At 43.5% G+C, this 17,647-nt stretch overlaps 1 protein-coding gene across 1 annotated transcript; it reads left to right on the top strand.

Annotated features, from left to right (window-relative positions):
- The first annotated feature begins 7,826 nt into the window (after window positions 1-7,826).
- On the top strand, window positions 7,827-15,821 carry LOC128911395 (protein NDNF-like). Its single transcript, XM_054206211.1, has 4 exons — window positions 7,827-8,117; window positions 10,231-10,426; window positions 12,407-12,540; window positions 13,544-15,821. The coding sequence occupies exons 2-4, from the start codon at window positions 10,239-10,241 to the stop codon at window positions 14,893-14,895; spliced, it is 1,674 nt and encodes a 557-aa protein (XP_054062186.1). The 5' UTR covers window positions 7,827-8,117; window positions 10,231-10,238; the 3' UTR covers window positions 14,896-15,821.
- Window positions 15,822-17,647: the final 1,826 nt, after the last annotated feature.

The raw sequence follows: 17,647 nt of genomic DNA, 5'->3' as shown, positions 1-17,647 counted from the left end.
AGAAGCACAGAAAGGGCGATATCTCCCATCCCTGCCCCAGATATTCTCCAGAATGAATGTGCCATTGAAGCTGTCAGCTTTCCTCAGTTCCCCCTTGTGCTGCAGAAGCCTCATGGGGTGATTTGGTGGAGTTTTTCCTTGGGGAAAGAGATGAAGCCACATGGTTCTGGAGTCAGGACGGAGTCACAGTTTCTACCCCAGACCACGCCAGGACTCCAATGGATAGCCTGTAATTTGCAGAATGTGGGGTCCAAACATCCGCCACAAGGAAAACGAGCTGAGAGTATTGCAAAGGAAACTGCTCTTCCACCCAAGGGCTGAGCAGTGCTCAGTCACTGCTGGTAGAAGCTGCCTGTGTGCGTAGATGTTAATGTTACGTCAGATCCTGTGTAGAGGCAGAGAGAGATTCATTCCATTTCATTATGAAATGATACCAAGCACCATAAAGCGTCAGCTTTCAAGTTCATAATTTATAAATTAAGTGTAAATAGCCCATATTCTGAGCTCCTCTCCAGACGCTCATTTATCCTTCCCCCGTGAAAAATTAATGAGTCTATAAAATAGCTTGTAAATTTAGAGCAGTCATGTTTTTTTAAAAAAAAAAAAAAAAAATCAACAGTGCGATTTTCCTACAGACCCTGAAGCATTAGTTGGCTCCCGCCACTGCTGTTAATCACCGGTCTTAGGTGTGCTACTATGCTACAGCAAAGGTTTTCCACCTCCTGCTAAGATTCCTGCTGCAGACCAGGGCCGGAGACAAGATAAAGGACTCTGGTTATTAGGCTGTCCTAATACAGCAATCCCTGCTTTCAGCAGCCCGGCAGACTGCTTCCTTCAGGGGGTGCTTGAGGACTTAACATCTTAGCCAAGACATCAGGAGAAGAATTAGCAAGACAATTTTTATAAGCAAATTTTCTAAGTGGGAAATTCACCCCAGGCAAAACTTTTGTCCTGTGGGAAAGAAAAGGAGCTAGCTCTGTATTTGTGCTAAAGGGATTCCCTGAGGGACTCTTTCACTATTTTGTGACCTCTTGGCCTTACCTCGGGATAAAAAACTGTGTTGGTCATTTCGCAAGGCTCTCTGCAACTTTGCAAGGACCTGTATTCCTGCCCACTGGTGTGCGCCTTTACCCATCCCATGTAAAGATCAGAGAGGAGGAGAAGACAATCAGAGGGCAGCAGGAGACAGGTAGGCTGAGGAACAGACTGGGGCAGGCACAGCGCTCTGGGTGTTGGACTCGTGAAGGACCACGACAAAGGAATGCAGAGAACAGGCAACAGATGGGTCTGGAGGTGCCCATGTGGGTGTGAAGGCCATTTTCCATGCAGTTGAAGACGTGCCCCTGCCTACCTCCATTCTCTTCTACCATCTCTGGGGACTTTGCTCAACACCCAAATAAATGCCTGTGAAGCCTATTCAAAACCAAAGACGTTCATTCCTACACAAGAACTCTCTATCAAAACAAATTGCTGCTCACTGGTCTGTGCCCGGCCAGGGGTGCTGGAAGAGGACATAGGATTTCACGGCTGCTAGGGCATCACAGCATGGGATGTTCTGTATCACAAGGGAGGGTGACGTCAAGAGATGCAGGGTGAGATGGCTGTAGGACGAACTCCATGATTTTCTGTTAATTTTTATACTTATGCTTAACATTTAGAAGGATTTGCTCAATAAAGAATTTTTGCAAGAAGAATTGTTTCACACAAACTCTTATTGTTAAGCTCTCATGAAATATCCAGCTCTTCTCAATTGAACAGAAAAACCCCACCACATTAGAGTAAACAAAGCAGAATAAACAAAGCACGGAGCTTACTTTTCCCTTTCTGTATACATATGTATGAGTATGTTTTATCTTCCTTTCTCTACACAGTCTAACTCTGACTATCACGAACAGCAAGTCACTGTGACGATTTATGACAAAAGTGGCAGATTTTATTAGATGTAATGTTAACTTATTCATTAAATTCCTACAATCAAACATTAAAATGGATACTATTCCTCTGGGGACAAGATGGAGAGACGGACATAATAACTTTATCTCTGCTGCATGTAAAATATTTGTAATTGAGCAGAAAGCCTGATCCCAAATGCTTAAAAATATAAGGCTGGGGCAGCAAATGTGATTGGATTTCTTATAATCTAATCATTTTGCTCCATATGTGGCCCCCAATCTGTTTAGGATTGTTAAAATTCCTGGGTATTGTAGTGCCTTCCCCAGAGAACGCTGGGAAGAGCTACGGACAGCCTGGACCAGATGGGATGCCAGTGACTCCAGCCAGCAAAGGCAGAAAAGAGGACAGTGGTTAACTCCTCCTCTGCCGGCCACCACCGAGCAGGTCCCAACAGGAAAATTAATGCAGACTGAAAGGCAGCTTATAGTTTAAAGCTCCTGGGAGCAAACTGCTGCAGCCAATGGGGACAAACAAAGCCAGGACCGATAATCACAGTCTTCTGAAAAATTGTTCAGAGCTGTAGGTGGAAATTTCGGTTGTTTGCAAATTCCCCCTGGGTACGGAAAGGAAGGGGGGCTCCCAGAAGCCCAAGAGGGATGTGAAATGCTGTAACTGAAACCAGCACCTATAAGATGAAAAGCCTGTTGGTCAGATTGAAGGTGTTTTTAAAAACCTTACGGGGTAGCGCAGGATCAGAGAACCTCCCTCTAGATGGATGAAATTCGGCAGGCCCGTGCGTGATTTAAGAGCAAGAGTCCGGCTGCTCCACGTTCCCTGCCCATCTCTACCTCATCACTGCAAGGAGTTAAACCGACACTTGAGAACCTCTGCTGTAGGAAACACTTGGATGCTCTTTGTCCACCGGTGTGGATTAGTTCTATTTATACAAGTTTAATCCTTTGGCATATAAAACAAGCGACACTGTAGCTAAAAAGAAAATATAGGATTACCCTATTAAAATGGCGCACTGATTACAGACAACGCCACTTCTTTCCTTCCTGCGACTTTCTCAACTGAGATATCCAGCAGCTTTTAGCTAAGCTGAAAACCTCACCTGATTATTCTGTACCTGCCCAAACTGTTACGCTGCTTTGATGGCTTTAAGGGAATTTCGTAGGTGTTTTCCAAGGCCTTATTTAACAAGACTTAACCTAAAATCCTGAAAGCCTAGGGGTATGGGAAAAGGAAAAGGAAAAGAAAATAGCAGCTCAGGACCTTCAACATGTTTTCCTCTTTAATTCATAAAGAAGCTGTTAGTGTAATACCGACTCCTGGCTGGGGACTTGAAGATTTTTCTGTTGCACTGAATTTACACTTGTGGAGGAACACATTCTGTCATAAAAATAACTCATTTTCCCATTAAGTTGGATATAGTAACCTCAGAAGCAGTTTCTCATGTCCCACGAGACCAGAGCTTTGGACAGGAGATCTCCCCTACATCACATCTATTGTTTCTCGACAGACTCCCCTGACTAATTACAATCATTCTTAAAAATATGGAATACGAAAATAGTGAGGGGTCATCATGTGTCCATAATCTTTAGATTGTTGCTTACTAAAAGGCCCTTCAAGGCTATCTTTAGTTTCAACAGCATCAGAAAAAGATCATTTTCAAGTGTAAAGGTGCCAGCATCTTATCCTGGAGAGAAACTGCTAAGCAAAAAAACTCACGTGTAATTTTAGTAGATTCAGCAGTTATCACTATATAATTCCCTGGAGAACTTCTCAACATAGACAAGCCATAATGGGGGTTATGTATTCAAAACATAGAAGGCCACTGGCTTTTTATCCTACAAAACCAATATGTACTGCCGGGACAACCCACCAGTTTCCAAACAACCTATTCCTATATTCTCACCTGGGTACACGCTGCAGGAAAATTCCAAGTCTACTTTTGACTTATAAGCAATTCCCTGTCTCTCCTGCTTATTAATGCCTGTGAATAGGAACAGACTAGGGCTTTTCTTATCAGACAGTCCTTTGAGTCCCTGTGCATTGCCAGGATTTGACAAAACCTGGAAGAAGTAGAAGCAGCTGCCCCGCTACAGTACCCTCAGTAGGTTTTAAGTGCCAGACTTTTGCTTAGGCTCGTCTTTCACAGCTTCAAAGGAAAGTGTGATTCTTTCTGGAGACCAGCTGTGTGTCTAAGAAGATATTTTTTGAGCAATAATACTAACCAGAAGTATGTTAACTTCTCAAGGACACAGTAGGTCCAGTAGCTGTCAAGCAACGATTATGACAATCCCTCCACTTGGGAGGGGATTTTTACAGAACTTTGCAACCCCCTTTCCATAGCCATAAGGACAAGACAGAAGTCAGATTCTTTTGCCAAGAGGAATAGATTGTAACTTGCAGCCATGGAAAACGCAAAATGTATTCGGATGCTATAATTCCCCCCGCAGATCTGATATAGAAGACATTAGAAAATGTCAGACATCATGGCTACTTCCACTCAGGGCTATGAACATAGTTTATAAATGCTAATTAGTTAAGAAGGTATTTTGCAAGCAGGTAGGTAGCTGGGAGCCAAAGACTAACACTCCGTTGTTCGGAAGATACATGTGCGTGTGTGTAAAAGACAGAAAAGGAAAATATTACTTGTCTCATAACTGAAAGATTAGATTTCTATTTCCCCATGCATTCTTAATGTGCTTACAGAGTTTCATGAAACAGAACTCCCTGAGCAGGGCTGAGGGCGCAGGGAGGTTGCCTGTGTTCGGGTACCGGCCTGGGTTACGGATGGGCAGCGGATGGGCAGACTGGGCAGCCCTGTGACCCCTCTCCCATGTATCATACCAACGGGAGGGACTTGAGCTCTCTTGGCCCGTCACACAGATACCGTTTCCTGAGGAAGGTGACCTGACCATCTCAAAGGTAAGTTGCCAGGGCAGGGGAATTGCCTCATCAGAAATACATGCAGTCAGTTTTTTTTGCATCCCCCCTGCCAAGTACAAAGCAGCGCTGCACAGTTATCAGCAGCGTGCTGCGTGGGGTGGGGTGGGCTGGGACACGCTGCCAAGCTCTCCGAGCATTCTTTTGAAAGGGATGTTGTGAAAGAGCATCCAGACGCTGTGGGCAGGGAGTGCTGTGGCACAGTGTGCCGTCAGGACCGTGGAACACCCCTTTAGCTTGCAGGATCCCTCACCTGAATACAGAAACTGGGACTGCAGTTCCAGGAAATACACATCTGAAGCATCTTTGAGAGCTTCAAGTGAGATCCCTGATGGTCTGAGTCCATGCTCCAATTTCAGCAGGGCTCCTTTGTTTTTAGTGTTGCTCATTTTTTAGCAGAGCTACTACATAACAGAGTATAAATCAAGTCTCCCATACCAAAGGCAGTCATCTTGCATTTGTGAAAGGTGTCGATGGGCAGTAGGATTGGGGCAAAAGTAGGATCTCTTGAACAGCCCTCCTGAAGTCACTGATTCAGCTCTGACGCACAGCAGAGCCTGCTCGCTACAGACTATGTTTTTCTAGTGAGAAGTCTGTTGTATCAATTTTGTGCCAAATCAAGAGTTTGATTTATCCCTGTTGTAACTCCACTGAGTTCAGTCAAGCTATACGAGTCATGAATTTAGCTCAGCTTTCTCCATAGAGAATACTATTTTTTCCTTTGATACTGCTTCAGTGAACCTCTAAATCTACTAACACGCATCCTGCTCCAGCAAAGCATGTAAGCGCACACATGTGGGAAGTATGTGAGAAATCGCCGGGAGAGGAACTGGACTACTTCCATACTTAAACCATCTTGTCAGCCTCTTTCACCTGACATCCTCACTCATGTTATGCAGCAGGAGACAGAGCACTCCTTTGAGCATTTGGCTTAACACAGCCAAAATGATAGCCAATGGAAAGACTTCCGTTGCCTTCCCTGGAAGCTGAATTGGCTTGTCTTGATGGCAGCAGGGAAGTTCATGCAGGAGGAGACAGTGAGTCCATCCCTTCTATAACAAACATGTCTACTGCATCCATATTGACTAGGGATTTTACCAGACACGAGTGATGTCTGCTTCTGAGCCCTGCTCAAAGATCTTACTACTTAACAACACTGGTTACTTCCCTACAATTCCCCCTGCTTACTGCCGCCCATGAGTCCCTCCAAATCTCAGCAAAACCACATTGTAGTCCCTACACTTATATTATGGCCAATATCTTTTCTTTTGTGGCCTGTTTTCAGTGCACATTTTTTGATGCATCTCATCTGACCTACATTTCCCTCTTCCAGACCTGCTCTGGGAACTTACTGGACTTCGCAGCACCTTTTTCTCATGCTTATCCCTCATTAGGGGAATGGTTTGCTACTGGCTAGGTACTTAGAGTTTCATTAGTTCCCATGTCTGTTACCCAGACATTACCTACTCTGGATTTCACACCAGAATGACAATTTTTCTGAAAAATCCTATTTGCTGTTTAGCTTACTTTTGCTAGTTCTCTAACTAACATCTTGCAATGTCATTTCCCAGCTCGACAGTGCCAATACTCTGGTCATACAGCGCCCATATCAAGGCTCCCTTTTTTCAAAGCCCAGTTGCTCAGCAAAATTTTTCCACAAATAAATTTTTTGTAAACCTTTGATGGACAACACCATGATTATTCCTGCCATCCTCTGCAGTAAGAGTGAACACATTGTAAATATTTCTTTCTGTTATCTCATTTGATAAACAAATTACATTTTACCAGTTACAAATTACAATTTACAAATTTCATTACATTTTCATAAGGATCAGCTATGCAGAATCTGTTGAAGCCTCTTCTTATTTCTCCCTCACCTGCCCCTCTTCTTAGTAAACCTTTAGTCTTAGGGAGGCTTAAATAATACATCTTGAAATCCAGGGGGACAATGCCAAAGGGTTACTGCAAGTCACTCTCTTCAAACACTGAACAAGAAACTTTATTTTAAAATAAATAAGTGACCTAGCCTCCCTACTATACCCTGTCTTTGCCCCCTGCAAAGAGCCTGCTTAGAAGCTCATGCAGGTTTCTGGGGTCATCTTTCTGAGCAGGCTTGAAGAAGCTGAGTACCCATCCCCACAGGGACAACCCCAGGGCTCCTTTCCTGACATCTCAGGCCAAGAGGCCAAGAAGTACAAGCAACACATGAATCCTGGCCATTGCCTGCTCTTGTTCAGCAGGAGCAGGCCTTTTCAGGCCCATGGCTTTGCTACAACTGCTTTGTAGCCCCAACTGCAGCAGCAATTGTTTGCACTCCCTGTGAGCCATTTCCCATGCACCCTTTTCCTGCCTGCTCCCTCAGCAACAGTACATTCAACACCAGAAATACACCACCCCCGCCCTGGCCCATACACTTTCGGAGTTTCTTTCTTACACAGCCTCCGCAAGCCAAGAAATCTGCTCAGCTCTATTCAGTAGATTCCTGACAGTCTTCAAAGGATTGCTAATTCCAGTCTGCTTAAAAAAAACGCAGAGCATTCCCTCCCTTACAGCTTTTCTGTCTTCCCTTCTGTGAGCCAGTTGGCACCTGTTGGGCCATAAAAAACACACCAGAAACATGGTACACCTGAAACTTCTGCGGTGCTGTGGGCAAGGAGATCACGTGCTCCATGGAAGGGCCATCAAGCTACTTGTGCAAAGCCAGTTTTCTGGAGAAGATCTGTGTGTCCCCGGCTGGCTTGTATTAAGGGCTGACAAGGGTTAACAGCGTTTGCTCTCTCCATCTCACCCCCTCCTCCTCACTGTGCATTTCTGTCAAAGACCTGCTCTCTGGCCAGCCACCGATGGGATTAGGCTGCTCCAACAGTCTGGCTGACGCTCTGTGCAGGAATAAAGTCCCGCTGTCTGGAGGCGGCACGCTCCAGTGTGCTTCCCAGCCCTCCAGAAGGAACTCTAGAACTGAAAGAGCAACAAGCGTGACTTTGAAGGTTTCAAAATTATGCAAGTTTAAAACAACCTTTGAAAACACCCCACTTAAGAAAATACCCAAACCCTCTGGTTTTTCTTCTTCTCTTGAAAGACTGCAAGCATTTTAGTTACTATGTCTGTTCAGGAGCCATATGGAAAAATCAGTTCTGTCCTGTTAAACTGGTTGCACAGTTTTGATTTTCATCTCTCTACAGAGATCTGAAAAGTCTATGTTGTTTTATTTTATGCTTTTTCCGGCAAAGAAAGCGAGTGGTCTGGGGAGCATCTGGCCAGGAACACAAGAGGTAAGCAGAGTATTTTTGTGTAATATATTTGCAAGAGTCTGAGAGTATACTGTTTGTGTAATCGAGTAAAATCAGCCTTTAGGATGATGTTCTCTTTGAGATAAGCTGATTATGGGCTGGTTGGTTGCTTGGTTTGTTTGTTTTCCTGGACAAGAAAAGCTGAGCTGCCGTGGTATCAGTGTGGTTTGCAAGATCCTGTAATTTAAGCAGCAGAAAGACTTTTCTTTTTTTTTTTTTTTAATCCTCTCCGAAGTGCAGAGCAACTCAGATTCCACTGTCAAAGGTAAAACAAAATATTTGTGGTTATATTTTGAATCTGTAAGCTATAGTTAGACTACAAGAATAACAAAGTGGGAAATAAGTGACTCAGAGTCATAAGGAAAGCTCTGTTATAAGAACATTAAAAGTGGAATTGATGTAATAATCCTAACTGTTCTTTCAACTTGTTCAGATAGTTGTTTACTCTTGCAGCATTCAGCCAGGTACTAAAAATATTACAACGAGGAAGAGAATATCCTAACTTTATTAGGATGTTAAGTAGGACATTCAGATGACCTGGCAGTGATAATTTCAGTAACAATCTCACTCATTCTAAAGATGTGCGTTACTTTGGGAATCAGAGATGAAAACAAATTTTGTACATAAAAATCCATGTGTATTCAATACTATGTTTAAATGTACATGATTGAAATGGATTTATAAACGAACTGGTCCTTTCATAAAATTACTCTAATTATAATGGACAGCAGGTCTGCTGAATTGTAGATATTTTGACTGCTTAAGATGTTCTGCACATTTGCAAGCACCACGAGGAAAAGGCTGATCTCAGAAACGAGTAAAAATTAAAGGATTGAGCCTTTGTCTTTTATGTTGTCTTCTATCATTAGCCAATAATCAGATTTAACTAGGATCTCTCCTCCTTGCTGCTTGTAAGATGCAATAAGCTACTTTTTCCTCAAAAAAGGGATCTTGCTCACAGAGCTCCCTCTGCTTTCCAAATCCCTGAGCTACAGCTGGCACCTGTACTAAAGGTCTATGCCCTTCTTTCTTCTCCCTTTTATGAGCTTCCCACTTTTGCACTTTCCTCTCTTTCTGAAACTGGACGCAGCAGACATAAAAGTTGTAAGGCTAATCAATAACCTCACATATAGTGTCAAAATTGTCAAAATTTCTTGTTCTAACTGGAGTCTCCTATCTGTGTAGCTCTGTGCAATGTCAGCATTTGCAGAGATGATTTTCAGGACTGTTTGTGTACATTTCTTTCATAGATTCACAGATAACAAAGCCTCGTGGCAAAAGGAAGGGGCATACGTGATTTTTTAAAACCTCTTATCAGAGTGAATACAACAGAACTGTTACAGTTCCAGTGAGTGGCAAATGCTGAGATGGGCTGGAAGTGATGCAGATGCGAAAGGGATGGGCAAAACAAAAATCTCAGAATGATTTATCCAACTGCCCTATAGTAATGAAGCCTTTCTCCAAATGAGATACATTAAGACCTTAAAATCTCCTAAGTGTCAGTTTAGGGACTCTTATCCAGGATGCTCCACTTTTCATCAGTGCCTTACACTGCTCTGAAAACTTATTCCAATCCTCTTCTCTAAAACTACCTACAGTCACGATGGATGAAATAAAAATTAAATAGTCCCTGTCAGAGCAGCAGCAGCAGTGTTTGGGATATAGTGACCTCCTGTGAGTTTGAAAGTGACAGTTCCGTTACAAATAACCCAGCCCTGAAATTCAGCAAGTGAACACCATAAACTAGGAAAAACATTTTAAATGTAATTCTCCACTCATTTTGTCAGCAGTAAAAGTTGTGGGTTTTTTATTATAACTGTCTTGTGATATTGCACTTGTGCTACATCGACTATATTTTTCTATAATAAAAGACTTCATAGCAGCTTCTGCCATTAAATCTTTGCAGAGAGATCCTCTGAGAAATATTTCCCTGTGAACTTTAAGCAATTTAGGAAAATGGAGACTGGCACTGTTTGAATGCCTAGCTTGCTGTGATTATGATAAACACCAGGAAAGGCAAAGAAAGAGGGGGTCACTGATTATTTTCTCCCCCAAGACAGCAGTTTCCATTAACTTTTGTCATCCCACTTTGCAGTACTGAAGATGTCCTGGTTCTGGTTTTACCTGCCTCTCCGTCTTCTCATGGCGGCTTGCTTGTGTCATTCCATAAAAGACCCCACCACCAGTTCCCAACAGAGCTTCAAGACCGATCTCTTCAATTTCTACCACTCCCTGATACTTGCTGATGGCAAGGAAACTACAGTTCACCTGCTGAAGGATATACCTAGAAGGTAAGAGCACATCACTCCCTCCTATTCTCTCATATCTCCCTATGACACTGGTAGCTGCACACTACCAGTACAAGCCAAGAATTGCTCTGCACCTGCAGAGCTCTACCAGCGTCCACCGAATTCCCAGAGAAATGCCCCGTTGCTGTGGCAGGAGAAATGCTGCAGGCTCAAGTGTCATTACATTGCCCATAATCTGGAACCACCCTCTGAGATGAAGTTTAGATTCACATCTGCATTTCAGGCAGCTTTCTGTGTGGTGTTTGTCAGAGCAGCAGCAGAGTTGGTACAGAACGGGTGGGCTCCAACGGCAGTCAGTCATGTCACATGAACAGCCTGGCTTCAGAACCACAGAGACACATCAGCCATCCTACATTCACTGTAAAATACAAGAATTTTACCTAGCAAATTAACTATCCCCAAAATCAATAGAATATCTGCACAGCATTCTTATCTTACCAGAAAAACTTCTGCCAGTGTCCTGCATGCTAAAAGTGTTTTTGTTGAATGGCACTAAAGCTTGCTAAGCTCAAAAGTGCTTCGCATGTGGAAATCCCACAGATTCTTCACTTCTCCAAAATATCTACAAAGTCTTCTGCCGTATCTAGATATGTAGGTGATCTAGATATTACAACTGGCACTGTGTCTTGGGGAGCACGGTCTGATCTGCTTGTTTGGGAAGAGATGCACTTCAAGTGCTTTAATATTTGGGCAGTGACCAACACATGCAGATTGTGACAGACACCCGAGCAGAGTGGTCCTGGGGCAGAGAGTGAGCCAGATGGTGCAGACTTGACATGCATTGCACAGAAAGAAACTGGAACACGGCACATGTTATACAATATGACGATGCTCACAAGAGCAAAATGAAGAGCTATCTTTGTTAAAGGCAAATGGGTATTAAAATCTCAGAGAAAAGTGAGTTTTGCTGTGCTTTTGTGGCATAACATTAAGATCGCAATTACGAAGCAAAAACCCCTTCAGTTTAACACGATCAGGTAAGGACCTTACAAACCCACAGTCACCCAAAGAGGAAACCAAGAGATGACAAGTTCTGGCTTAAAAAGTAAAAGACTCAAGAATGTGTAACTGTTTCCAGTGAAGCTTGACTCTGTCCCAAGTAGCCATATCCTGAAAGTAAGCCAGACCTCTAGACTGACATGATATGTCCATAATGGCTAGGCTTGTCTCGCTAATGAACAAAAAAATATCTTGAATTGCCTTCATTTAACTGCAGAGTGACCGACCCAAGTCCAAACATTTCTGTGTCTGTGTGTAGTCCATATACACCAAAACAACAGAAATAAACAGAAGACCAAAGGAGTAAGACAGGAGGCTGGGCTTTTTAAAGCAGGAATCAAAATCTGACTGAGTAGGCTGATGTCACTTTGTACTGCTCACACAACGCAACCTCTGTCATGAAGGCAAGTTAGAACTGGCCTGGTTGAAACTGCCGTTGACATCTGATAACATTCAGGACTGGCTAAAACTATTCTGTTATATCCACTTCATGTCAGACCAGGAAGCCCTAGATGTGCAAGCACAGACGAGGGAGGGCAGGCTCTAGGAGCTTTCACTGAACTCCAGTCAGGAAATCCCGCGAAAAACTGTACCGAATTCCCCAGAGTTAGCCAACGGGTGGTTATCTAGAAGGCAGTCAGTTTAATCACACCCACGACACAAAAAAAACCAGGTAAGTACTGAGATATGATACTCAACTGAAGTATGTTAAAATTCAGTGGGAAAAATATTGCCCTTGGTAAGTGGATAAAATTTCCAGTAAATATTTGTAGATTAGAAAAAAAACACAGCATGTATTCTTCTCACAGCTGAAGATTTCAGATATTCACCATCCCCTTGTGTTGATGCACCTCAAAGGGCAGCAGTCATTTCTACCCACATCAGAATGGCCGATTACAAGGAGTCTCAGGCAGACTTGAGTTTCCTCATGCTTCCCCTCTGTTTTTAAATCCACATTTACAGGTACTACTTTGTTTTGGAGGAAGGCAGAGCCCTTGCACCTTTCACAATAACAGTGACCCCCTGTGACGTTCCCATCGAATGGAGCATACTTGTGCACAAGGCTTCCGCAAGTTTCCTTGGAAAAGCAGCACGAGGTAAGACCTTCAGTCTGCCTAAGCAGAGACAAAGAAAGCCTAAGTTATTCATCAGGAGTTGTGTTACAGGAAATTCCCCACAAGCTTAAACATCTCATGCTTCCCTCTCCTGTAAATTGCCATTGGCTGAAAAGTACATCCCTGTCTCCATGGGTGAAACATGGAGGCCCATGGGATTTTGCCGTCAACTCAAGTAAATCAAGAATTACATGTGGAAAAAGTCTAAATTTAAGGTTAATACTTGGTAACAACCTGGGTCTTGGGGGCTTCACAAGCACAGATGAGCTTCGTAAGCTGTTTGCACTGGACCAAACTTCCCTCTGCTACTTCAGCTTTTTTTCTGTGGCTTTGGCCACTTGAACCAGTCATTTTGCACCCCACAGGGATGCAGAGAAGATTTAGCCATCTATTTTTCTAGGAATACCCATCTATCATGGCAGTGGGCATTATGCTGTCTTTAGCCTAAGAGGAAATTCCATCCTCTTTCATGACTTTTTCAATTAATTTTTCAAAGTAAAATCTGAAAGCTGCCATTAACAAGTTCTTACCTGTCAGGCAGGTACACCTGACTGAGGAGTTCAAATAATGTTCCTTTGAAGTCATAAATTTTCCCTCTTCAGAGGAGACAATGGCACAACACTAAACCAAAGAAAAGTCCTTTCACAGAAAGTATGAGTCTCCTTGAAGTAAAGTACCCAAAGAGACAGCCATTGGAAGGAGAAAATTGTAGGGACATCAGACACGATACAAGTCAAGCTTTTGCAAGTTGTGGTTTTATAATTACAGTCTTTTTGAAAACAATTCCACAACTGCACTGCTAAAATAAAAGCTACTGAAATTTTATTTTAATAAATTGCCGGTAGCAAAAAGTATTTTTAGGTATAGTTATTGTTTTCAGGAAGAAAATAGGATGTTCCCTGACACATGAACAATAAAACGTATGTGATGTGCTTTATTTCACGTCTGTTAGAGCAAAAGTTACAAGTCTGCTTTTTGCCTGCAGGTGATCATGATACACAAGAGGTCTCAAAATCTCAGAAGGCTTCAAGCATGGTGTCCACCATTTTTAACTACAAGGGAAATTCTGTAGAGACTTACATGGGTATGTCTTCTCATTCTGCCCTTTACATGCTAGAGTTCTTATCCACTGAGCGAGACACACACATTACTGTATACTTAACAACTGACACAACATCCGGGCACCTCTATCCAGAGCTTCCAATGGACCCACGCATAGATGTTATCGGCATTGGGCATACAACAGTGACTCTGACCTGGAAACACAGTCCCTCTGTCTTGCAACATAGGGAAAACATCCAGTACTGTCTTCTAGTGAATGAAAAGCACAACTATAAGAGCTTATGTGCTGCTGAGACAGCAATCAGATCCTCTGGAATGAAACTGCCACCTACATTAGCTTTGTCTCTCTCCCCGTACCTTCTTGAACCGCAACAGGTGATGATATTGTCCAACAGTGAATTGAGCATCATCAACAGAGTGAGCAGTGGGGAAGTCAGGCAGATATGCATGGGTACCAAGAACACTTACACAGTGCCCAATCTCAGTCCCAGCACTCAGTATTACTTTGATGTTTTTGTTGTCAATCTCCTCACAAACGCCAGCGCTGCTTACACCGGCACATTTGCAAGAACCCTGGAAGAACCTGAACCTAAGGTGATGGAGCTGAAAGATGGGAAAGTGATTCAGGTTGTCCTGGATGGGAAAAAACAGAAATTCTACAGTCTGCAGTACCAGGCAAGGCACAAGAAAATACAATTCACCTTTCAGTTGTGTCGTGGCCAAGTACGGGTTCACATAACAAAAAATGGTAAAACAGTGGCATCAGAAAACGTCTCAGGGCTGAGGTATTTCTCACTGAAGGGAAAGCTGCTGGACACATATTTGGTGCAGCTGAGGTCCACAGAAGAGACTAACTCTTCTGTGAAAGTACAGGTGTCCCCCCATTTCCACAAGCCCTTATTCCCTCTTCTTCCAGAGAGCTTAAAAATTAAGTCCTTCAGTAAGCTGAGGACCTGCAACTCTGTCACCATTGCCTGGCTAGGAACGCAAGAGGAGAGCAAGTACTGTGTGTACAAGAAAAAGATTGAAGAAGATCAGGTCTGGATGGAACTGCGGAGTGCGGACAGGTGCTCTGGACCTGAATCCCGGCACAAGTCAGAGAAAGTGCTGTGCAAGTATTTCTATGATATAAATCTCCAGCGAGCCGTCACCACAGAGACCATCAAAGGGTTGGATGCAGGGACACTTTACTTGTTTGATGTTTATCTCTTCGGGCCATCCGGCATCCCTGTCAGATATCACAGCAAAGTTGTGAAAACCAGAAAAAGATGTTGAAGGTTTTTAAAGAAATGTTTTGAAGTGAGTGAAGGACCAAAATCTATGCCAATCTATGCCATAGCCTGTGCAATTTAAAATATGCCGACTCACAAAAAAATTATGGAGGAAACATCCTAGTTGTCTAGATCGTTATGCTTATTTTTGCATCTTCTCTCCTGCATTATCATCTAATTTTTCCCTCAGCTGCCTCACTCAGACATCAAAAACAGACTTGTGAAACAAATCCATGCACGTGGAAATAAACCACCCACAACAGCACCCATAAGAAAGAGATTGGTTACCTAAAATGCTTCTGAAATCCAATACCGCAGTGATTGGAAATGCCTCTCAAGAAGTACACATCATTATTTTAAAGTCCCAGAGAGTTTTCCACTTTGTGTAACTCCATCAGATGACAAGGAACTGAGAGACCCCACAAGTAAAGCTGCTCTTGAGAAACTGAACTTCCCCACTGCTTGAACAGGAATGGAGACAAAAGGAAATTTAAAAAAAAAAAAAAAAAGCAGTGGAACTGGTGTAAAGCTCCACACTTTGAGTAAAGCAGGCTGAAATACATCTTCCCTTATTACCTGCATGTTCACTTGGCTTTTATTTCTATAGAGAAACTGTGCTTGGTTAGAAACAGACAAAATTCAGGCCAGGAACTGGCTCTGGATCCAGCTTTTCTGGGGAGTACACAAATACATCGCTGAGCTGCTAGCCAATGAGGAAAGTAGCAAGTAAGGAAACATTGCTGTGGAAAGGAGGTTTTTATCTCTAGTCTCTGATATCAAGCCCATGTCTATCACTGTGTGACTCCTGAGTGTAATATGCTCACTCTTTACGCCCTTAACCCAGCCTATATCAATGAATGAATTGCTTTAGGAAAAATTAAATGTGGTTTTCCTATTAAATACCATGGAGGGAAAATATTTGTAGTAAAAATCCTGACAAACACTTTTTTTTTGTTGTCTTGTTTCCTTGATTACCTTCTTTAGATGACGAGACACAGTATAAAAAAAACTTGAAAAAATTAAAAGTCTTCATAAAAAAAACCCCTTACGCTCAGTTTCAATTATCATCAGAAAATAGTTTGTACATAACTTATTGGCAGGTCTGGAATTTACATATAAAGAGATACAATAGATTCACTGGCCCAGAGGTTGCCAGGGAAACCTTGCCTGCTGTAACTCCTTTTCCGCTACAATTACACTAAGCAAAGATATAAATGATTAATTCCATTACTGTACATTTCAGAAGTTCGCTTGCAATTCAGGGCCATCAAGGTTCTGGTTTACTCTGAGTAACTACTACCTCCAAGCCCACTTGGAGGCACTTGGTAAGGGCTGAATCAATCCACTGTGCGCACAGAGGACGATATGTTTCCTCCTCCAAAGACCTGCCAGCATTGTGCACCCGGTACGGTGCACGCTAGCCATCAGCAGACTCATTAGTCCCAGAAGAATGGTTCTGGCCTTGCATGGAATCAGCTGCACTATCTGGGCTTTGGCGAGGCTTTCCACTCCTGCAGGCGCTATTCCGGATTGAGCAGTGCCACAGCAGGAGCCGTGTGCTCTGTGACCTCCTCCCCGCACTCTGCGAGCCTGCTGGCTAATTACAGGGGCTGGCAGCTGCGCTGCCTTCTTTCCAAGGCAAGCCTTCTCTTCATTTTGCTCCTGCCAAAAATAGTCTGAGCTCAAAGAGCAACAGAGGTCATCTCTACTTGGAAATCTTAATGTTTTCTTCTGCCTTGCTCCTCAATTTCAGGCATTTATATTCTGGATGAACTTCACTTAGATGCCCTACAAATGACTGTAATAACAACCATAATAATAATAGAGGAGGAACAGGAAGATCTGTTTAACCGCAGATACTATATACTCTTAATCCACTGCCCTTCGCCTGTCAGAGCATTAACCCTTGCTTTTGCCCTCTGTACACAAACGCCACAAAAATGTCACTTGGAAGAGTAAGATACATTGGCACCTTGCCTGATACCAGCGCTTCTACTGAAGAATATCTTTCACAGATATTGGCTTTAGGCTTCTCAGCAAAACCTTGGTTTAGGGCTGTAGCCAAGAGGTCTGAGGAAGGGGGAGGAGGGGAGTCTGGGAGAAGGCAGAAAGAGAGCTGAGCGGTCGGGGGGATACATAAGCAAAGGCTTGATGGAGCACTAAGTTAACTGACAGTTAATCAGAATCTGGAGGGAAGGAAGTGCAGGTTTCAAGGTCAGCAGATATTTCAGGGGGACTTGGAGAAGAGCCAAGAGATTCTCCTCCTCCCAGCTCCTCTTCCCTCCACCTCTCCCTGGCCATTGCCACATGGCTGAGGCAGAAACCAGTGGGGAGCTCTGAAGGCCACAACTTACTGCTCCTGCAGCCCAAGCTGTGACACAAGCAGAGCAGTGGCTACTGCTGCTGCCGGGAGGGCTGATGCTAGTCCCTTGCTCACAGGAGGAGCTGCCACCTACACATACCAGTCCCCCCATCAGCACACAGGAGGGAGAGCTTGGCTGTAGAGAGGAACATGCTGTTCTGTCAAAACCCATTGCCTCTAATATAAGCAGAGCAGGCAACCTGCCCTCCAGGTAGCAGCCCACTTTGCTTACGCGTGCAGCCAGCCATGGTCTGTAACACAGAATATTCCAGGAAATATTCCTCTACGTTGATCTTTCCACTGTGATTCTGCCTGTGTGCACCAGACTGCAAACCTGTGTTCAGTTCACTCATGCCCATACCCTGCTTATGCCGTTGGATGCACTGCTTTTTAA

Source organism: Rissa tridactyla, chromosome 6 (assembly GCF_028500815.1).
Source record: "Rissa tridactyla isolate bRisTri1 chromosome 6, bRisTri1.patW.cur.20221130, whole genome shotgun sequence".
NCBI lineage: Eukaryota > Metazoa > Chordata > Aves > Charadriiformes > Laridae > Rissa > Rissa tridactyla.
Note: the sequence above shows the minus strand (reverse complement) of the source record. Positions and strands in the feature narration are given on the sequence as shown.